The sequence below is a fragment of the Leguminivora glycinivorella genome, chromosome 24 (genome assembly GCF_023078275.1).
Source record: "Leguminivora glycinivorella isolate SPB_JAAS2020 chromosome 24, LegGlyc_1.1, whole genome shotgun sequence".
NCBI classification, from domain to species: domain Eukaryota; kingdom Metazoa; phylum Arthropoda; class Insecta; order Lepidoptera; family Tortricidae; genus Leguminivora; species Leguminivora glycinivorella.
The window spans coordinates 12,777,440-12,801,844 of NC_062994.1; the positions used below are offsets into that span (position 1 = coordinate 12,777,440).

Here is a 24,405-nt window from a genome sequence, read left to right on the forward strand (position 1 = left end):
AATTCTACTTTACATCCTTCTCTTTGACTTATTAAAGAGAAATTATGTTTAAAAATAACTACTGTCCATCTTTTTCTTTTAATTATTTGGTGCTTTATTTCGTGCACTGCATAAAATATTTTATTTTAAGTATAGGAAACTAGCCTAAGTATTGTCTATTTTTGTATCTTATGAGATAATTCTGTTCGTTTATACATAGATAGAAGGTACTGACCTGTCCTTTGGGTAACGTAGGGTCGGTCCAGTAAACCACAGCCGTGCTACCGCTCAGCATTATCACCTGTTAACAAACATACAAATTTATTTTTGCAGCTTAATTTAAACGCACTTACTGTACTTATAGAGGTACTTAACACAGCAAAGGGGAGTGTACAAGTTTCTAATAGGGTGGCAACGCGCATGTGACACTCTTTGAGTTGCAGGCGTCCATAGGTTACAGTGACCGCTTTCCATCAGGCGGACCGTATGCTTGTTCGTCACCGACGTAGTATAAAAAAAATGCGTCGAAAAATCAGCGCTGGGTACATATACATGTAATAGAAAGCTGAGAGTGACCCATTTCCTATTTTATATTTCTTGCCCTCAAGATCCCTTTAACGGGCAAGACTCACAAAAATCGTGAGTTCAAACCTCATCGCCATCCTGTAGTACTAAAAATTCTGTACAAGAAAAAAATACAAAAAGATGGTCATACAAGGTGGTCTTTTTTGAGACCAGTGCCCTATAAAGGGTTAAAAAGGGCACTGGTCTCAAAAAAGACCACCTTGTATGACTATCTTTTTGTATTTTTTTCTTGTACAGGATTTTTAGTACTACAGGATGGCGATGAGGTTTGAACTCATGATTTTTTTGAGTCTTGCCCGTTAAAGGGTTAAGGTGTCCGTGCCTTCGCTTGAATCACTAATGAGATTACCACCTTCGTAAATCATCCCTAATTATTAGATTTTTAATAATACCTTAAGTCCAACAGGCGGTATTAACGAAGGCCGTTACTCCTCGTCCTCCTCATCCTCCTAAAGTTCGTCACCATGGATACCAATGACCTTGTATCTAGAACATAATGTTAACAAATTATACCTTAAGTCCGACAGGCGGTATTAACGAAGGCCGTTCCTCCTCGTCCTCCTCATCCTCCTAAAGCTCGTCACCATGGATACCAATGACCTTGTATCTAGAACATAGTGTTAACAAATCATACCTTAAGTCCAACAGGCGGTATCAGCGGCGGCCGTTCCTCCTCGTCCTCTTCCTCCTCATCCTCCTCGTCCTCCTCGAGGTCGTCGCCCTCCGCGGCCGCCTTGGTGCGTACAGTCGCGTACACCGGCGGCCCGGCGCCGAGCGCGTTCGACGCGTGGAGGGATATCACGTACTCTTCGTTCGATTCTACAATTAACAATTATATTAAAAACTAATATTGAAGTACAACTAGGAAACAAATCAAATTATTTTATTGAATATTTTTTGATTTGTTCTTTTTTCAAGTAGTCGCACTTTCAAGTAACTTTAAGGGAAGGTTCTTTAGATCAAATACAATTAATTTCTCTAATAAACTAGCGTCTTAACTCTTACGGTTATCGAGTTATAAAAAAAATAAAGATAATTACTGAACACGTGTGTGACAGCCTTTACCATTTCCTAATGTTATTTGTTTTGACATGTGCCGTCAATCACTTGACACTAACTTGAATGTTATTCTTAAGGGTCTCTCGCACTAATAAATCCATTTATTATGTATGGAAACTAATAAAAAATGTATTTTTCGAATTTAACACAAAGCGAGGGAGATATACAGGGTGGTTCCTGATGATGAACCTAACTGCGTGTCGAATTTAACGGAAAACAAAAAAAAACACTGTATATATTATATATTAGTCTTTTTACCTAATCCTCTAATGACGTGATGGTGCGTGGCAGCAGGTAGGTCTTTCCCGTGCACATCAGGGACCCCGAGCCCCCAGCCAAGCCGGTAGCCGCGGATCAGGGACCCCGCTTCCGAGCCTTCCTCCCACCACACTGAGATCCAGTCGCGACCGGCGCGAGCTGTTTGAACAATAAAATGTTAGAATACAAGAGGAGTAGAACCCTTTCGGTCAGGTTTCGTTTCAGGTCAATGTATTGTATTTATTCATTGCAATTCACACGTACATTACAGGTTTTACAAGTACTTAAAAGTATAGGTAGGTACACAAATGACACATGAAGCCCTGAGGGACGCAGCAATAGGCAACTTAACTCTACTTAAAATATTTTATACCATGCACTAAATAAAGCATCAGATAATTATAAGAAAAACATGGATAGAAGTTATTTTTAATTCCAATTTCTATTTAATAAGTCAGGTAGAAATATATAAAGTAACTGAGTTGACCGTGATTTAACTCAATTCTATTACATATTAATTCCATATTAGCAAGACGTTGAAATTCGTTTTGACAGTTCGTAAAAAGAAGCTGATTTGACTAGGAGGCATGTAACCTATTAATGTAGGTAGGTAGGAAGCATTTCGCTTATAAAATTTGTTAGATACAAATTTTTTCACGTCATGACGTTGCGACAAGACGAGATGTAAGACAAGAAAACAGCTTTTTTTTAGTGTTCAATAAATTCTTAACTCAATCATAATATTTAATTAAATAAATACATTTGTATGTATTTTTAGCCGTTGTGTATAACTCTATCGTGTTTAAATTGAGATTTCTTGTAGCTTCGATCTTGCCTTCATTTTAAAGAAAGTCATCATCCTCCTTACGTTATCCCGGCATTTGCCACGGCTCATGGGAGCCTAGGCTCCGCTTTGACAACTAATCCCAAGATTTGGCGTAGGCACTAGTTTTTACTGCCATCTGACCTTCCAACCCGAAGGGTAGACTAGTCCTTATTTCGTTCATTTTAAAGAAAGTATCGTGTATTATTATTAATTCATCTATTCTTTGGTGACAAGAGATATCGTCACTACTTTAAAAAAAACTTGTATCTTCGTCTGTCAATGAAAAGAAACCGCGTTTTAACTTTGAGGAGCAGCGTGAGATACTACAGAATAAAAAAAAAGTCGAAAACTCCAGAGGCATTTAAATTTTAAATCGCTGGACTCGAGGACTAGTGCCCCTATTGCCCATGTACGACAATTCTAGGACTTACTGCTAAGTGGTGGTGGCTGCGGTGGTACTCTTGACTCGTCCTGCGCACGCGCCTGCGTCGCGGCTGTCAGCCATTCACTGAACGGTCCTGAACCGTTCGCGTTGATGGCGCATACGCGGATCTGAGGAAAATCTTACATTACAAAGTGCTTGGTTTACTATGTAAATGCTTAGAATAAATTTAAAAGTGGAAAATGTCTGCCTTGGGTGAGACTTGAACTCACGGCCTCTGAGTTCAAGTCTCACCCAAGGCAGACATTTTCCACTTTTAAATTTATTCTAAGCCTAACGGCATCGATTGCAGACGTTTCTGCTAATCAGAAGTTAAAATTTATGTAAATGCTGGCTTAAGAAAATCTTCAGTAAATTTTAGATATTGAATTTTAAGGACCGATGGAGATGAACTGCAGCCCACCTACAGCTTTTGGGGTAAATAGACACCGAATGTATGCTAGCTACAACGTCAGCGAAATTGCCAAGGTGCAGTTGGATTACAATTTGTCAGTATGGACTTTAACTAGTTAAAGGTATCAGTGTATCTTTAATATCGTTAATTTATACATAAAATTACATGACCCCGTGTGGTGACGGGTTAAGAATTTCACCACCCCCTTTCTTCCCGTTGGTGTCGTAGAAGTCGACTGTGGGATATGGGTTAAATTGTGGCGTAGGCGAGAGGCTGGCAACCTGTCACTGCGATGTCACAATTTGGATGGCTGAGATACGCGTCATACTCGTGAACGGGTGCTGTTTGTGGAGACTGGTCTGTTCAAGCTTACCTGGGCCACATGTTTTGTTAGATTATTTAACTTTACTTTTGAGCGGATTGCGAGACACTACATTCGGTTCTTGTAAGAATTAAACTTAAGTAAGTAATGTCTTAAGGATGACACTAGAGACCATCACGTTGTCGTTTAATTTAGTTAATTTTAGCTTTTGGACACTTAGAGACTTTATACATCTCTGAGATTTTGATTATATTTTATTTTAAAATAGACTCCTTACTTTAATGACCTTGTTGTCGTTTGATTAAGTTAATGTTAGTTTTTTGGACACTTAGAGACCTTATACATCTCTGAGATTTTGATTATATTTTTAAACTTAATTTGTAACCTTGATTGGCCCTTATTTGTAAACTTGATTTGTTCTTTAATGATTGACAACTAGAGACTTGTACATCTCTTGAAATGTGTAATTTAGCTGTTCATTTTCTGTATTTTTTTTTTTTTTGTATTATTTGACAAAGGTTTTTACTTTTAAATATTTTAATTTTATAAAATTTGACTCTTGGAGACGCTATACATCTCCATGGATTATTTGATTAAGTATAATATTTTTACTTGTAATATTCAGTCTTTTACAACTATTGAAGTATTATAGATTTCTTTTATCTTTGTATCTGTTTGCACTTTCTTTATGTATTGATTATAGTTAGTAATAATATGACATTTAGAGACTTTATACATCTCTAATTCTATATCAGTGTATAGCTACTTTGCTTATGATTAATATTTTTAGTTAATATTTCTATTAATTTCATTTGTTTAACTTTAATGAATACTCTGTAATGTTGACATGTAAAAGTGCCCCCGTGGCCTATTTGCTGAATAAATGATTTTGTATTTTGTATTTTGTATTTTGGATTTCTTTCAACCCCTTTTTGCCAAGAGTGGCACTGAAACTTAGTAGTTCATGGGCTCTGCCTACCCCTTTATGGGATACAGGCGTGATTATATGTATGTATGTATGTATGTAAAATAACATGCGTTCCTGTTATAAGCCAGTATTGTACAGTAGTGTTATAAGTGATCTATTTTGGCGGGGTCGCCATGTGACTAACTGTGACTAGCATCGTAAGTAGATGTAGTAAAAAACCTTCAAACAAAACTATGAGTGTCTATCAAACTTACTTTATATTTATTGTATAACTAGCTTTTGCCCACGGCTTCGCACGAGTTAGAAAGAGACAAAAAGTAGCCTATGTCACTCAGGTCACTCTCCATCCCTTCAACTATCTCCACTTAAAAAATCACGTCAATTTGTCGCTCCGTTTGGCCGTGAAAGACGGACAAACAAACAGACACACACACTTTCCCATTTATAATATTAGTATGGATTTGACTGTTCCTTACCTGATATGTGGTGTGAGGATCGAGGTCTCTCAACTCAGCTCGCCTGGCGTCAGCGGGGGTAGTCAACGAGTCAGCTTTCCTTCTGGCGCCCGCTGCCCGGAATCGAACCTTGTACCCGGTGAGGGGGCCACGGTGTGTGCGGGCGGGTGGGGCTTCCCAGCGAACCAAAATCGACTATAACAAAAATGTGTCAGGTCTTAATCTAAAAATATGCATGCTGATATAATATATATATATATATATATATATATATATTTTATAATATATATATATATATATTTTTTAATATATTGTTTTCATACTTTCTTGAAATAGGTGGTAGCGTCGGAAACTACTCTCAAGTAACCAAACCACGTTTAGAAGATGCTACACCGTGGTGCGACATAAAATAAGTTGGAAGAGAGTAAAGCTCGTGTTTACTATAATTCATCGTCGATTAAATCATCATTGGCCTTCAAACACAGACTATAAATACTGTCAAGTGGGGCGACAACGTTTTTCATGGCCGTGTAAGCCAATAAGGGAATTATATTCATCATCCTCCTTGCGTTATCCCGACATTTGCCACGGCTCATGGGAGCCTGGTGTCCGCTTTGACAGCTAATCCCAAGATTTGGCGTAAAATTCTTTACGAAAGCGACTGCCATCTGACCTTCCAACCCGAAGGGTACACTAGACCTTATTGGAATTAGTCCGGTTTCCTCACGATGTTTTCCTTCACTGAAAAGGGAAGGGAACTATAATTATAATGGGTGAAATTGCTGCAGCGTTGAGCCTCATTACTTATTAGGGTTTCCGATGTATGTAGGCAATATTTGTACACTAAGTTTTGTTCTTCAATAAGCTAGTTTTGTGCTTAATATTCACTGTAGCCACAAGACTCACCGTGGGTGAAGCTGGTTCAGCGCTAACATTGGCAGGAGGCGCTAGCGGTGCCAAAGCCAAGGTCCTGGCGAGTACAGGGTCCGCGGCGGCCCCGTCCCCGCCAGCATTAGACAATCTCTAGTGTTTAATGCAGTTTCAGTACTATAGGATCTAGCGTTACTGTGGGTGAAGCTAGTGCAGCACTATAGTTTACAGGTGGCGCTAAGTGTCAAAGCAATGGTCCTATTAAAATTGGCTCACCATCTGTTCTCTAACAGACATACGTTAAGTTTGTGTTTGATGCACTTTCAGCAGTCAGATCGGGGATAAGAAGACTGTGCTGTTACATACAGTAGGTGATGCCGGTTCAGCGCTAACATTGACAGGTGGCGCTAGCGGTGCCAAATCCAACGTCAAATTAAAATTTGGCTCACCATCTGTTCTAATCGAACCAGTAACAGACACAAACAAGTTTGTGTTTGATGCATTTTCAGCAGACACTACACCGGCGATAAGAACTCTGTGCTGTTACTCGGTGGTGAGTCTTCGTTCGACACCCCTGCTGGGGTGTGAGTGGCCCCTTCCGCGCCGGGGGCTGTGTCGGGGCGCGCCCTATCCTCGTGGGGCGGTCTGCCGTTGTCTTTTTGGGGACAACTGGGTGATTGTGTTGTTACTTACAGTGGGTGATGCTGGTTCAGCGCTAACATTGACAGGTGGCGCTAGCGGCGCCAGTGCCAAGGTCCGGGCGAGCACGGCGTCGGCCGCCGCGCCGCCCGCGCCCGCCACGGCCACGGCGTAGGCGGCGGCGGCGCGCAGCCCGCCCAGCGTCACGGCGCCGCTCCCATCCGCCTCTGCGTCCGCTGTCACTACTTGTTCTCGACCGGTTTCCACCTGCACAAATAAACGGTACATGTGATCAAATTTCAAACATGAAAGATGATTCGATCAAGTCCAGATCCAGAAGCCTTGAACTCACAAGTGTCACCCGAGGCAGTATTCTTAACCCCCGATGTAAAAACGACGGGGTGTTATAAATTTGACGTTTCTGTCTATCTGTCTGTGGTGTCATAGCTTTAGAAAAATTTAGTCGGCAGTGTTCTTAGCCGTGTTTGAAGAAAATCGATCTACTACTATATAGGGATTTTTGTTTTCAAAATTTAAATTATGTATTTTCTTTTCTTACACACTGCGCACTTTCTTGCGCACCGCCAAGGAGTGGAACTCCTTACCGGCGGCTATATTTCCGAGCTCATATAACCCGGCAACCTTGAAATCAAGAGTGAACAGGCATCTTCTGGGAGAACTCACTCCTTCGTAGGCCACGTCTTTGCCTTTGGCTAGTCTGTAGCCAAAAGTAAGCCCATTTATAATTTTAAGAAAATCTTACATACCTCCGTGTAGTGCACGGTGTAATGTGGTGGCTGGGGCTCTTGCGCCGGCGGCGACCACTTCACTCGCAGGCTGTGCGGCCCGGTGGCTTCCACTTTCACGTTCGTCGGGGGTCCAAAGCTCAGCTCTTCAGGAGCTGTGTGCGCTTCGATCGACTGCAGGAATAAAACATATTTAAAAAGATTTTTCGCAAAATTTCATTTTTTGCACAAGCTTTTATCCGACTGTACTTTTCTTTCAACAGTCATCTACTGCTCTCCGAGAAGTTTCTTAGGTTTAAAGATCTTTATTTTTCAAAAGAATATTAAAATATTCACTAACATGAGACAAATATTGTTTTTGTGGCGAGCGTTCTTATAAAACCTTACTCGAGTGTGATAAGACATATTTTATTACACAGTTCCTGTAATGAAATATGAGAATAAGAATTAAGAATAGAAGAGAATAAGAATTTATTTATTGCCTCAAAAATTTAATATGTCGGCCACCTTTCTGCTCCATCATCAGATAGAAAGAAAAGAAAGAAGAAAGAAAAGACGTTTATTAGCACAGCATACTTATAACTAGCTTAATCTAATTGTACATAATAGTGGATTGCGCTAAAAGGTCATTACTCAGCTGGGTGTCTCGGCGTGAGCCACATGGCCCGCTCCGCGACGCTGATTTTCAGTAAGGACCAGGAGTTGGACTAGGTGGCACTCAGTAAATGGACTATATGTATACAAATTGTTAATGAAAAATAAATACTAAATAAAACAAAGTTAGCTTAAAACTTAGTGTTTGTGTGTAATGTGTGTAAATGTAAATATGTGTGAGTGTGCACGATTGCCTAAGTGTTGCATTTTTGCTTAGCCAGTATGAATTTACGAAGGTGAATTTTAAAAGTGGATATGGTTATAGAATTGCGTACTGGTGGTGACAAATCGTTCCAACACTTTGTGGCAGCAAAACGGAAGCTGCCACGGAAGGCAATCGTGCGGTGTGGAGGAACTGTGAGTCGTATTGCGTGTCTTATAGCGCGACGAGAGAAGTTAAGATCACCTCCATGATACCATAATATTGCATTGTCACGTGATTTACATACGTGTGCAAAATTTCAGCTCAATCGGAAACCGAGAAGTGGGTCAAATTTAACTTGCAAGATTTTATTACCAATAGACAACGGGATAGGTGAAAGTAAATAAAAGCTTGTAAAAAAAATTAGCAAAATTAAAAAAAAAACAATAAATAGGTATCTAATGTGACCGAAGGCCCTGTTGATGTCTCAGCGAGCTCATTGTATTTAATAATGAAAGTCTCTAATATACAAATACCAAAGCAATTATGATTTGCGATACAAAGATTCAAAATGAAATGGAAGACCTTTTTATAAGTCTTTTCGAGACTGGAGGTTAAAATTAGACTTCAACAACAGTGGGACTAGGTTATAGTATCGTGACTTTAAGTTAATAAAGGCATGTTTACCTCAGTTGGCGGAGAGATGGCGCTGAGCGTTAGCGCGCGTGCGCTGAACACATAGGTTGTATTCGGTTGTAGTGTCGCCACGTTCATCTCGAAACGCGTCGCGCTGCCGCGAGATACTCGTTCCCTGTTTATATTAAGAGTAATCAATGATTTATATATTTACTTTTAATAAAAATATTTGATTTTTCGGTTGTTGAGCCCTTACACACTTAATATAGTAAGAGGGGGGAGGGTTTGGATATAACATTTCAAACGATAGTAGAGCGTAGGGAATTTGGGAACCTCTGGATGATTAAAGTGGGTATATTTTATGAGTATAAGCTGAATTGAGTTAATTTTGTACTCGTACCACTGCCAAGGAGTGGAATTCCTTGCCGACGACTATATTTCCGAGCTCATATAACCCGGCAACCTTCAAATCAAGAGTGAGCAGGCATCTTCTGGGCGAGCTCACTCCATCGTAGGCCACGTCTTTGCCTTTGGCTAGTCTGTGGCCAAGCGTAAGCCCATTTATAATAAAATAAAAAAACCAACGATTTTTAGAGACAAAGCTAATTGGAGATTAAAGAACAACACGTAATGAAAATATCGATAGCGCTCACCTCTCGCTCCCTTTGACTCGATACACCACCACGTACCCCACCACCTCCTCCAGTTTCCTGGCCGGTTCCAGCCAGCTTAGTGTCACAAAACGGTGCTTCACGATTACCGCCCTGTAAAGTAAACGCAGTTAAAGATCATCACAAACTGAAATCAGCGGTTCTCGGAAACTTTGTGCAAAAATGAAGGAAAAAGTTTTTGTTTGTATTATCTCTATTTTGCTACCAAGATTTTTTTGATGAATTGAGATTTTAGTAAGTTTTATTTCTTCATTTAGGTTCTATAGTATCTATATTTTCTTAATTATAACAATTGTAGTGTATAGATGCTTAAGTATATTATTATTCATGTAACTCTCTATATATTCCGTAGGTTAAGGCTCATATTCCAGTATTAAATCATACTTCAAAGAGACAAGTTGTTTCCATCAACCAACCTCCTTACATGGCGATCCTGCCGACGCAGTCCGTTGCGCGCCGCCATGACTATCGCGCGCGAAAGTGTTAACGTCAAATAGAATATTATCATAGTTGCAAGGACGTACTACATCATTTTACACATAACGGCGAGATGGGATCTTCGCAAACAAAAGAAGAGGTCGTTATAGCCCAGAATGCTGCCGGGGGCTCCAGCAACAACGCTGAGGTGGTCAAGAGTATAAATACCACAAATTGTCTGCTCGTCGTGGTGGTATGCATTTTTGGTATCATTTGCTTGGGTGCTGCATACTACATGTACCGGAAATGCCACAAACGGTGGATCCGCGACGAGATACGTGGACACGCATTGAGAAGGTCAATTTTTCGCCGAACGCCCAAATCAGAAAACGAAGTTTAATTCAGATTTGAACATTTAGAAACAAATATTATTTTCATAAAACAATACAGCCAGAATATTGTGCAGTGAAAAGTGTTGTGTTGTGCGCGATATGATCGTCTGTACCGAATGTACTCGTATGTACATACCGCACCGGACTGTGAGTAACATGAGACTTAATTGATTTATAATTAGTGTTGTTTAGGTATTGTTAAGGCGAATGATATTCTAATTTTAATAATGTTTTAGTATGGCAGAAGAGTTATTAGCTTTAATTGAACAATTAACTGCTATAAGAAAATATTTGATTAAAATCGGTCCTAAGAGAAGGGAAGGACCAGTTGTTAAAAATAAATTAATTGAGGCACAAACTGTACTTTCTGATTATACTAGTTTTTTGGATAGCTTAGAAGAAATAAAAGATAGCATAACGCAAGATGATCTTATAACTATAAAAGAATTGTGTAGTCAATTTGACAAATTGTATGCGGAGATTATAGAATTGTGTAACGAAAATAACGGGTCCAATAATTCAATCGAAATGGAGAAGTTTAACTTAAAAACGGCTTTGAGTCTATTACCAGTTATGAAAGATGATATTAATGAGATACAAAATTTAATTGACGGTATTGAATATTATCAATCGCTTTTGGATAGTGAGTCGAAAACAAAATTAGTAACCTTCGTCTTGAAAAGTAGACTATCGCCTTCAGCTAAACTTAAGTTGCTACCACAGTATAGTAGTGTTGAAGCGTTACTCTCGGACATGAAAAATGAACTTTTACCGAAAAAATCTGTGCCAAGTTTGCAAAAACAACTTTTGAACTTGAAACAAAATGAACTTTCTATTGATGATTATGGTAAACAATTAGCGGAAATGTTTGTCGATCTTACTTTGTGTCAGGCAGGCGACAATGTCGAAAACTATAAGGTGCTACGACCCTTAAATGAACGCCTGGCTATTCAGAGCTTTGCGGATGGGCTGCGCAATCGCAGGCTTAGTACTATCATCGCTGCCAGAAATTTTACTACACTAAAAGATGCGGTTCAAGCTGCTATTGATTACGATCGCTCCACACCAAGTGCGAGTACGTCAGGTGAAGGACTGTTGACCATTGCCCGTCATCATAATTATAATCCAAGGTATTTCAGAGGCCCATTATCCTCACACGCTAGAGGACACCGTGGTAGGTCACACTCTGCATCGACCCGCGGCCAACCATCGGGCCGGTACGGGACCAGTAGCCGACAGCGAGGCATGGGACGAGGCTTCCACCCTGCGGCTACTAGAGGACCAACGAGGCCCTACCACCAGAACAGAGGTAGGTCCCAATTTTATTATAACAAAAATATTAGAAACAATGGAATACCTAGCCAACAGCAAGTACATGTCATGACGGACAATAACAGGAGTAATAGCGAGAATACATTTTTTCGTGACTAAAGAATACAATCAATGAATGCATCTTTCAATTAAAAATTCGAAATTATAACTAGACTGAAATTGTAATAATCTTAATGTAATTGCTGTTAAATAATTTTATTGATGAACGTGTAATATTTATAATATTATTAATAAAATGTCTATGTCTATGTCTATGTCATTTTAATAAATAGTAACAAGAAACATAGTTATGTAGAATTATCTATAGGTAATAATAACGAGATCTCTACGCAATTTTTAATAGACACGGGCTCTACTATATGCGCTATAAAATATAAGTACATACGTAACCAGAATATTCCAATCCATAACGATAATGTAGTAGTCAGCGGACTAGGTGGCAAAGTCCAACCTATCGGATATGTTTACTTAAACCTTAACTATGGAGAGCATAGCCTTAATCAAAAGTGTTATGTTTTTAATTCCTTGCCATGTACGGCTGGCGGTATCTTAGGACATGACTTTTTTAGAAAGTACACGTCGACTATAGACTACTATAATTACACTTTGACTTTAAGGAACCGCTTAGATTATAAAATAATACTACCGCTATTTATAGAGGATGACAACCGTTTGACGGTACCGGCTAGGTCGGAAACTATACGTTATATACGGACGAATATGGCAGAGGAATGTGTGGTGTGTGCGAACGAGATTCAACCCGGATTGTTTATGGCTAGTGCGTTAGTGAAACCTAACAATGGCAAGATACCTATTCGTTTGCTTAATACCACTGATAATGATTTGACTATTAACCATTTAAATCCAACTATTCACAGGGCAAGTGACTACGATGTGTGTATGTTTGGCGAAACGCACAAAAATGCAGAACGGGTTAAAAATATGTTTTCTCATTTGAAAATTAGTCACTTAAATAAAGAGGAACAAATTTCTATTGAAAAATTGTGTGCCAAATACTGTGATATTTTTTATTTACCAGGGGACAAGTTAACTACGACCAATATATACAAGCATAAAATTACTTTGAAAAAGGATGTACAACCTGTGTATGTCAAACCATATAGGCTACCGCACTCGCAACAAGGAGAAATACAAAAACAATTAGATAACATGTTAGAACAGGGTATTATAGAGCCGTGCAGAAGCGAGTGGTCAAGCCCAATATTATTAGTTCCTAAAAAATCGGATAACAATGGAAACAAAAAATGGCGATTAGTAGTAGATTACCGTAAACTTAATAATTGTATAACAGACGATAAATTTCCCCTTCCCAACATCACAGAGATATTAGATTCGTTATCCGGTAGTATTTATTTCACTCATTTGGACTTAAATCAGGGATATTACAACGTTGAATTAGAACCAGACAGTAGAAAATATACAGCTTTCGGTGGAGGTAGGTGGCAAATGACCAGAATGCCCCAAGGTTGTAAAACCAGTCCAAATTCATTCTCTCGGATGATGACGATGGCCATGGCTGGATTAACTTATCAAAAATGCTTTGTTTACTTAGATGATCTCATAATTTTTGGCCGTAATTTAAATGAACACAACAAAAATTTACAGGATGTTTTTGAAAGACTTAGAAGCGTAAATTTAAAATTAAATCCAGAAAAATGCGACTTTTTGCGTAAAGATTTACTATATTTAGGACATGTCGTATCAGGTGACGGAGTGTTGCCAGATCCATCTAAAATAGAAATTATGAAAAATTATCCAGTTCCAAAAAGCACAGACGAGGTGAAACGATTCGTGGCTTTCGCAAATTATTACCGAAAATTCATCCCGAATTTTGCTGAAAAAGCTTATTACTTAAACTTGTTATGTCGCAAAAACGTTAAGTTTCAATGGGATAATAATTGCCAAAAAGCATTCGATAGTCTTAAAGATTGCATGACGTCACCTCCAGTTTTACAGTATCCTGATTTTTCGGAGAAAAATGAATTTCACGTACAAACAGATGCTTCCAAATTTTCAATAGGTGCAATTTTATCAAATTCAAATGGATTACCGGTAGCTTACGCCAGTAGAAGTTTAAATAAAGCGGAAATACAATACCCCACAGTGGAGAAGGAATTACTCGCTGTGGTTTGGGCAGTTAAGCATTTTAGACCGTATTTGTATGGTCGTAAATTTAAAATTTGTACGGATCATAAACCTCTTGTGTACTTATTTAATATGAAGGATCCCTCTAGTAGGTTATTGAAGTTCAGACTAGCAATGGAGGAGTACAATTACGTGGTTGAATATGTGAAAGGGAAGGACAATGTGGCTGCAGACGCGTTGTCCAGGATACGTATTACGTCAGAAGAGTTGAAAGAGATGAATGAACAGGTAATCAACGTGATAACTAGAGCTCAGAGAAGGAGGATGGATGCGGTATCTCCGGTTGATATGGTTTCTACTGACGACAGGTCTGATCAACCAAGAGTTGTAGCAACACATAACAAACCGAAAGATTCCGTTGAATTGAGATTTTTAGATATAAAAAGTATAGACAAGTTAAAAAGAGAGAAACTAATAAATCGCGAGAGTAAAACATTAAGTTACAGTAAAGAAAACAAGACTATTTATATAAAACAAGTATCTCCATCACAACTGACGCGAGCCGCTTTTGTGAGAGAACTTTGTGACTTTTGTAAGGAAATTAATGTAGATGAGATTTATTTTATTAAAAATGAAAACAATGACATATTTGTCAAAAAGTTAGTAAGTGAAATAAAAAATATGGTAAACTGGTCCGGACCACGACTAACTATATTGAATAAAGTGAAACGAATAAACGATAAGGACGATAAAAGAGTCATACTCAATGATTTTCACCTTTTACCCACGAGTGGCCACGCGGGTGCTAGGAGAATGTATAATAACATCAAAAAGTACTATTACTGGCCTGGACTTGAAAGCGATATAAAGCAGTTCATAAGTAAGTGTGAAAAATGCCAGCGCCAAAAATATACGGTTCACATAAAAGAACCTATGGTAGTGACTACAACAGCGCATACCGCGTTTGAAAAAATATTTCTAGACATAGTGGGCCCTCTAGATAAGGATAGTTATAATAATTCATATATTCTTACGATACAATGCGAATTATCTAAATATGTTTGTGCGTATCCCCTTGTCTCTAAAACTTCCACAGCAGTTGCCAAATGTTTTGTAAACAATTTCATTCTTCAACATGGCATACCGAACACCATAGCAACCGACAGAGGCACCGAATTTATTTCCGCAACGATGAAAGAGGTATGTAAAATATTAAAGATTAATCAAATTAACTCTACAGCTTATCATCACCAATCAATTGGATCTTTAGAAAATTCCCACAAACACTTAGGTGCGTTTTTACGCATACAGACCGATAATCACCCCGAAGCTTGGAGCGAATGGCTTCCATTTTGGAGCTTCGCTTACAACACATCAGTACATTCTGAAACAAAGTTCACCCCTTTCGAATTGGTCTACGGTAAACAGTGTAATTTACCATCTAACTTAGTTACATCCATAGACCCACTGTATAACTACGACGATTATCCGAAAGAATTAAAGTATCGATTACAAGTTACACAGCAGGAGGCACGTGACAATTTACTATCAAGTAAATTACAGCGTAAACTCAGGTACGACTCCTATATAAACCCAATCATTTATAAACCTAACGATCAAATTTTAATAAAAAATGAAACTGGTAATAAACTCCAAAGCTTATATTCAGGACCATATGTTGTATTAAAAGATATCTCACCCAATGTAAAAATAATGAAAAATGGTAAAATTGATGTAATTCACAAAAACAGGACAAAACTTTTTAAACCATGAAACCCATGATACATTGTTAATATATTATAATATGTACTTACTTACTGTCTGTTAATTTGTTTACTGTGGTTCATACAGAACATACTCGTAAATGTATTAGTAATTAGATATCAGTAATCAGAGCTATGATGTCTGCATTATTGTAAACATACAACTCTAACTAAACATATGAATTCCAATGCACTTAGTTATAGATTAAAAATATATACATGATTGTTAAATTAATTACTGATAAGTTCGAAAAAAAAATACTTGTACTATTTTTTTTTTCTCTTTTCCTCCGTGGGAGATGTAGTGTATAGATGCTTAAGTATATTATTATTCATGTAACTCTCTATATATTCCGTAGGTTAAGGCTCATATTCCAGTATTAAATCATACTTCAAAGAGACAAGTTGTTTCCATCAACCAACCTCCTTACACAATTAACCTGTATATATCTTAGGAAAACATCGTGAGGAAACCGGACTAATTCCAATAAGGTCTAGTTACCCTTCGGGTTGGACGGTCAGATGGCAGTCGCTTTCGTAAAAACTAGTGCCTACGCCAAATCTTGGGATTAGTTGTCAAAGCGGACCCCAGGCTCTCATGAGCCGTGGCAAATGCCGGGATAACGCAAGGAGGATGATGATCTTACGAAAGTCGACTTATATTACTAAATGTTGGTTTTGCTGACGTGGCTATGTACAAAGTTGCCGGGAACTGCTCAAATAAAGAGGAAATACTAAGGAGATGTTTCGAAATTTTCATGAGTAACGCAATTCTGATGTACGGAGCTACATGGAGTTCTCCATACATTTAATCTATCTAATTAATTTCTATGGCATGTGATGACACTGTTATACTAACAGTTCCAGAGAGAGGGGAGCTAAATACACATTAAAACATTCTTGAACTCCAGTAAGGGGGGGGAGTCAAATACACATGAATTTCCTTAGCTTTAACCTTAGCTCTCTCGGTGCGGTGGTGACATGATGGTGACATTTTCTCGTCCCAGCTCGTTCTTCACTGAGTGTGTAATCATAATAGTCTGGTGCGACGACGTCGCCTCGGGGATATCCGAGTCAGGGTCAAGAGGGGAGTTAAAACACTGATACTAACCTCAACTGCAGAGTCAGGGGGAGTCAAATACAAATTAACATAAATCTCAAGCCATGGGACGAGGGGGAAGTCAAATACATAGTCATACTAACCTTAGTGTGTTTCACATTATCTGATTCGATATCGGATGTAAGACCGATATCCCATACATTTATGCAACCATCTTTAATATGCCTTTAAAATCCTTCGGACATCCGATATCGGATCGGATAATGAGAAAATGTACTTAGGGGGAGGTAAATACACAAAATGATGGTAGGGAGTAGGCGAGGTGAATACATAAAATAGACAAAATGATGAAATTGTACATTTTAAATGTTAGTAGTATTAGTTAATGTTTTGCTCGCTTGTGGCTTACCTACTTGTAATTTACGTAATTACTAAATTGTTGCCTGTTTCTCGTTTAAGTGATTTGTAAACTTAGAGAAATAAATATATTTGAACTGAATTGAAATACACATTAATACAAACCTCACCTCCAGACTCGGGGGACGAGTGGGGGAGTCAAATATACAGTTATACTTACCTTAGGGGGGAGTCAAATACACATGAATACTAACCTCAACTCTCTCGGTGGTGACACGATGGTGGCATTCTCTCGTCCCAGCTCCAGGCCTTCAGTGAGCGTGTAATCATAGTAGTCAGGTGGGTGCGTGAACGCTGAGGAGGTTTCTCCGAGGAAGTCGGAGTCGGGCGCATCGGGGGAGTCGGGGACCAGGGAGTTGAAGATGTCGGGAGGGGAGGGGAGGGAGGCGAGCTCTGTAGGGGGAGGGACAAAATAATATTTAAATAAAAAAAAATAACTAATTACAATGAAAATTAAAATAATGTGTGAAATGGGAGAATACATGAAAATTTGGAGCTTGGGAATGGAATGTGACGTTCTACGAGTAAAGGTATCTTATAGCGGACCCTTGAAGCCACATTAACAAAAGTGTCAGTAAGCGCCAACTGTTCTTCGTGGAACGTCACAATATACATTTTAATTAAGGTTACATGTTTAATTTCTTATTAAAACACTTCATAACCTAAGTACAAAATTAAAATTAAAAAAAACCCCCGACCGCGACATGGTAGACCGATTTTCATGAAACATGGCTAAGAACACTCCCGACTAACTCAGCTTTCAGACAAAAAAAACTAAACCTAAATCGGTTCATCAATTCGGGAGCTACGATGCCACAGACAGACACACACACAGACAGACGGACAGACAGACAGACAGACAGACACGTCAAACTTATAACACCCCGTCGTTTTTGCGTCGGGTGTTAAAAAGTAACTTATAGGGGGCGCTTATGGCAACTATCATAGCGTATGATTTGGAGCAACGTTAATAAAATCGTAGGTAAGTGCCAAACGTTATAAGTTGCCTCTAATCGTGGAACGTCACAAATGCAAATCTTAAAATATTATAAATTTAATTTAAAGATTATTGATTAAGTATTATCATATATAAATATTAGGTTAAATAAAATCGATATATTTCTTTTACCTAAGCGATAAGAGTCAACATTTCCTTTTTTCTCTTATACCTACTTTATTTATTTAGTCGTATGGCATCAATTGGAATTTTTTTGTCGCTTTACAAGTTAATATCTAAGTTGAAAGCATGAATGAACCTAACCATAAGCACAAACCAAAGTATGTTTGTAATATAATTTTTAAGAAAAAAAAACCGTCGCCTTTCGGGTTCTGGTGAAAGTTACTTGCGAATGTTGGATTATGTAGAAATGTGTAGGTATTTTTTAAAACTGCTTTTAATGCTTTAATTATTAGATGGCAACATAAATGAATATACGTATAACGTTAAGGTTTGAGGAGTTTCCTCAATTCCTCATGAATCCGATATTATATTATAAGAAATCGAAGCTTGACAAACTTTGACTTGAAAACTCAATATGCTTAACAAACATAACTAAATAAATAAATGTCACTGTTCTGAACTTAAATGCATGCTTTTCTTGCAAAAATACCAAAGTCACTTATGAGTGTGCCGTTCAGATTTGAGGAGTACGGTTCTGACTATCATCAGCAGTTCCACTGCACCAAATGTCACTGTTCTGGACGCAAGTGCATGCTGTTCTTATAAAAATACCAAAGTCACTATAAGCGTGCCGTTCAGATTTGAGGAGTTCGGTTCTGACCATCAGCAGTTCCACTGTACCAAATGTCACTGTTCTAGACGTAAGCGCATGCTGTTCTTATAAAAATGGCAAAGTCACTATAAGCGTGCCGTTCAGATTTGAGGAGTTCGGTTCTGACCATCATCAGCAATTCCGCTGCACCAAATGTCACTGTTCTGGATGAAAGTGCATGCTGTTCTTATAAAAATACCAAAGTCACTATAAGCGTGCCGTTCAGATTTGAAGAGTTCTATTCTGGCCATCATCAGCAGTTCCACTGCACCAAATGTCACTGTTCCGTACCTAAATGCATGCTGTTCCTTTAAAAACACAAAAATCACTATATGTATGCCTTTCAGATTCGAGGAGTTCCCTCGATTTCTCCAGGATCCCATCATCAGAACTGGGTTCTGAGAAAAATGGGACCAATCTGTATGCATATACATTCAATTAAAAAAAAAATTTCAAAATCGGTCCAGTAACGACGGAGATATCGAGGAACAAACATTAAAAAAAAAAAAAAAAAAAAAAAAAAAAACATACAGACGACTTGATAACCGTCCTTCTTGAGATATGAGGCGACGGTTAAAAACTACTAAAATCGGGTAACTTACGTAAAAATGTTCGCGCGTGCTCAATAAAAATGCTCCTCGTTACGGAGCGAAACATGTCGAGCGATCTTCGAAAATTTGTTTTTGCAGAGTTAGCTTCCTCTAATTACTAAATCTAAGAATAGGGTTACCTGTTAGCGTATCATGAATAGTGGCGCATAATAAATAGGATCTAAGATTTAAAATCAAAAGACGTTTGCTCCATAAGGAACGCTATGTGGTTGTATTTTATATAAATAATAATACTCGCATGAATACTATTCTCGCACGAATCCTATTCTCGCACAAATACTATTCTCACACGAATACTATTCTCGCACAAATACTATTCTCGCACGAATACTATTCTCGCATAAATACTATTCTCGCACGAATACTATTCTCGCACGAAACTATTCTCGCACGAATACTATTCTCGCACGAATACTATTCTCGCATGAATACTATATTCGCACAAATACTGTTCTCCCACAAATACTATTCTCTCACAAAATCCCCTACAAGACTACAAACTCAAGTAATTTTACCATCATCGGGCGGAAGCACGACTAGTCTCAGCGCAGCAGCGACGGCGCTGCCGGCCGCGCACTGAAACATACCGGCGTGACCTGCGCCCATGCGCAGCACGGTGTGGATACTATTCTCGCACAAATACTATTCTCGCACGAATACCATTCTCGCACAAATACTATTCTCGCATGAATACTATATTCGCACAAATACTGTTCTCCCACAAATACTATTCTCGCACAAATTCCCCTACAATACTACAAACTCAAGTTAATATACCATCGTCGGGTGGTAGCACGACTAGTCTCAGCGCAGCGACGGCGCTGCCGGCCGCGCTGCTCGCCGCGCACTGAAACATGCCGGCGTCCACGCGCAACACGCCCTGGATACGCAGCGATGACCTGCAACATTAACAACACAGATAGATACATACATACATACATACATACAATCACGCCTGTATCCCATGAAGGGGTAGGCAAAGCACATGAAACTACTCAAGTTTCAGTGCCACTCTTGGCAAATAAGGGGTTGATAGAAAACGAAAGTGTGACATTGCAGTGACAGGTTGCCATCCTCTCGCCTACGCCACACTTTAACCCATATCCCACAGTCGCCTTCTACGACATCCACGGGAAGACAGGGGGCAGATAGATAAATAACTATTATTCATATTTACAACATACATGGCTTACAATAGACATGAGCAGTTGACAAACAAAAAAGCTTTGACGCTAAACAAAAAAAAAAACTAGGGTACATTGTTGATTCAAGCACAGGGGGGTTTGGGGTACCATGAAATACTAAAGCCGTTCAGTTTAGACCGATAGAAAAGGACACAGCTATAGCTATCAGTTAGCTAGCTCCGTCCATCTTTGATATCCTATCGATTGCGCCAGTAACAATATTAATTACGTTATCCTCGTAAGGCCTACCATAGTAAGTTTTCCCATTTTGAATTTGAACCTTGTTCTATAAGTGAATTAGTACGAGTTTCGTTTGTTTCAAAAATCAATGTATCAATGGAGATTCTACTTTATTTAGTTCATGAAAGATTTAAATTAGATTGCAACAATATGTAAATTGTAATGTACATTGGGCCTTATGAGGTTAAATATGTTAAGCTCAATCTCTACAGGACAGGTGTGTAATTTTTGGCTCTTGTGAATAACTGGGGCGCTATTCACTTTCTCTATTCTATGGATGTCACTGTCGGTGCCGTTCTCGCTATACTAATGTATTGTGAGACCAGTGCGCTGGTGGTGCCATCTATGATACTAACCCGTCAACTAAAGCTATGTCATGCTGATTCGAAGTCAATGGCTCGTCATCTTTAAGCCATGATACAGTAGCTTCTCGTCCGTGCACGTCATAATACGTCACGTCGCTTTGAGGTCTTGCTAGTGAGTGAGACCTGTGAGCCGGTGGCGCCATCTATGATAATAACCCGTCAACTAGAGCTATGTCATGCTGATTAGGTGTTAAAAAGACTAGCCGTCTTTCGATCACGACACAATATTCCGCTACCTTGCCATAATAAAGCGTCACGTCGCTTCGAGGTCTTGCTAGTGAGTGAGACCTGTAGACCGGTGGCGCCATCTATGATACTAACCCGTCAACTAGAGCTATGTCATGCTGATTCGGAGTCAATGGCTCGCCATCTTTCAGCCATGATACAGTAGCTCCTCGACCTCGAACGTCGCATCGTAAGGTGACATCGCCTCGCGTTCGGGCCACAACTACTGAGCCACCCGGGAGAGAGACGCGGGGTGCCGTCTGAAAAAACACAAAGACACAATAAGAATATATTAGTCCTTTTATGCCACACGGAGGGAAAGTTCCTTAAATGTCATAGACAGGGGTCTATTGCATAACAAGTTACAACTCATATTACAAGCGGTAGTCCCCCTCCAATTCATTTTATAAGAAAGAGAGTTCCACTTGTAATACAAGTTGTAAATTGTTATGCAATAGACCCCAGGATATTTTCCTGAAAGAAGACTTTTGAGGGATATTTTATTTTTGATAAGTCTATTTCAATTCATAGACACATATTATATGTCTATGAATTGAAATAGATAAGCGCGCGCGTGTGGTCTAGTGGTAAAGACGTTAGCCGCGTAAGCTGAAGACCCGGGTTCGATTCCCGGCTCGGCCACCAGCGGGCCTTGCCGTTTTTTCTTTCGTGTACGATATCTATTTCAATTTATATAGTAGTGTGACTACTTGAAAAAAGAACAAATCAAAAATATTCAATAAAATAATTTGATTTGTTCCCTAGTTGTATATGTGTCTATGGTTACACGAAAATAAAATATTCAATCATTCATTCATTCATTTTTAAAAGTTAATTAAACTGCATTCATAGATTTTTAAATAATTACATTGTTAAACCGAGAATCGAACCCGGCGAAAAAATACCCTGTAAGTAACATTGGGTTCGAAAATAGAACGAAACCATGAATTTTAACATTTATAGAAAATATAGTATACTCGTAGCCTAGCAAGGCCTTAAATTTTCTCCCTATAAATAAAAAAAAAAACTTTGAATGCAGTTTTACTAAGTTTAGGCACTGGTCCCACCGCGAGCTAGTAAGCTATGAGCTATCGGCTATAAAAACGAACAAAAGATAATCACTCCCGTGCAAATAAAAGAGACACGGCGATGTTTATAGTTACTCGCCCAGCGGTGAGCTATTAAAATCGCAGTGTCTCTTTTATTTGCACGGGAGTGCTTATCTTTTGTTCGTTTTTATAGCCGATAGCTCATAGCTTACTAGCTCGCGGTGGGACCAGTGCGTTAAGCAATTCTCTAGATCTTATCTACAGACAAATAATTTGTGCAAGTATTTAACATATTTGTCAAATGAAGAGTCCTATTTTAAAAGTTTCATGACTTTATAGGCACGTACCAGAACAGTCAACGTGGTAGCGCTGTCAGCAGAGTCCAGCCGCGAATGTGCTCGGCAGGTGTAGCTGCCCGCGTCCAAACCCCTCGCTGCTTGCACCCGCAGAGACCCAGATCCCACCAGGTAGAACCGCGAGTCCAGGTCACTAGAAGCAAAAAATATGATGGTCAATAATTTTACGATAGGAGAAAGAATTAAAGATTAAAATCTTTATTAAAATAACACAAATATGTTCTAATTAACACAAGTCAAATTATAATCTACTGAAAATATTTCAACTTGTGCTATCTTAAAGTGGTCACACCACTATATTACATAAATTAAAACCGAAATAAATTACACATATGAAAAAAAAGTGACCAAGGCCTCCAGTGCCATCCTCAGGCACTAGAGGCCTTCGTCACTTTTTCTTTATGTGTAATTTATTTCGGTTTTAACACAAATATGATTTTCTATGTTTAAACGGTCCTTATGCTTCTCTCTACAATAATGATGACATTCTATTTTTCACATGAAAATAACATAGCAGTCATATTTTACTTGTATACACCTTAAAAATCCTAATCTAAGATTTAAAAAATAAAGATAACATAAATTAATTACCCGCACGTGCATAAGAAGTGAAAGTGAAATTCGAAATGTGTAAATGAAAATAGGAACGGGTAATTATTTCATATTTCGAGTTGGCAACACTGAGCGTTCGGCGTTTAACGTTGTCAGTTGGAAGTCGCAGTAGGAGTTTCACTTCAATAAATATTCCATCGTATCCGGACATCAAAGAACATCGCTTTGCGATTCTTTAGAGAGGCCTTCGTCCTGTAGTGGACGCTCTTTGGCTGATGATGATGATGATCCGGTCCAACAAAGAAATTAAATTACGGCACAAAACAACTCCTAACCCTACTACCCCCACTACTACTAATCCTACTCCTACTAATTATTACTCAATTTCCCAATTTATGTTGAATATAGTTACGTAAAATCAATTTCGCATGTTAGTATGTAAGGACATAATGAAGTTTTTGTACGCCATCAGGCAGAGTATAGTGCTACATATATGATATTGTTTACCACCACTGTAATCTGTTTGACATATACTTACAAATAAAACACTTTGGACTTTGGACTTTGAACAAAGGAAAGGAAAACAGTAAACAAAACAAATGCCACATTAAGTAAAATAAATGGACAATCGAACGAAACTAATTAAAGAATCGGATTAATCGCTTGTGCGACACTATTAAGGTTACTGTGCCAGCTTCGCGTAAACATTTATTTCAATTATGTAACAATTAAATTAGACTAGAATTTTCTTTATTGACAATAATCGTCAGTATTATTTTTATCCATAATTAAGTACATACAGTAGTAGTAAGTGGTATCAAATCGGTCAGTTAATAAACTAGTACTGTCTATGTAATTCCTAAATTTAAGCGTTTTCTGAATAAATTTCTTCTATTCTATTCTATTCAGTTTGGGAAAGTTTGAAACTATAAGACATACGACGATCTGTTCTTAGGAA

General features: G+C 38.5%; 1 protein-coding gene across 1 annotated transcript in view; it reads right to left on the reverse strand.

Moving 5' to 3' along the window:
* LOC125238541 (netrin receptor DCC) overlaps positions 1 to 24,405 on the reverse strand; it is a 302,944-nt gene that overhangs the window by 13,940 nt on the left and 264,599 nt on the right. Inside the window, exons 8-20 of the mRNA XM_048145875.1 lie at positions 22,887 to 23,028; positions 21,587 to 21,750; positions 20,254 to 20,375; positions 17,288 to 17,486; positions 9,589 to 9,699; positions 8,987 to 9,110; positions 7,525 to 7,677; positions 6,812 to 7,024; positions 5,270 to 5,443; positions 3,139 to 3,259; positions 1,882 to 2,040; positions 1,199 to 1,383; positions 215 to 280 (exon numbers count right to left, since the gene is read on the reverse strand). Coding sequence (XP_048001832.1) covers positions 215 to 280; positions 1,199 to 1,383; positions 1,882 to 2,040; positions 3,139 to 3,259; positions 5,270 to 5,443; positions 6,812 to 7,024; positions 7,525 to 7,677; positions 8,987 to 9,110; positions 9,589 to 9,699; positions 17,288 to 17,486; positions 20,254 to 20,375; positions 21,587 to 21,750; positions 22,887 to 23,028 — 1,933 coding nt within the window. The remainder of the gene's footprint in view (positions 1 to 214; positions 281 to 1,198; positions 1,384 to 1,881; positions 2,041 to 3,138; positions 3,260 to 5,269; positions 5,444 to 6,811; positions 7,025 to 7,524; positions 7,678 to 8,986; positions 9,111 to 9,588; positions 9,700 to 17,287; positions 17,487 to 20,253; positions 20,376 to 21,586; positions 21,751 to 22,886; positions 23,029 to 24,405) is intronic.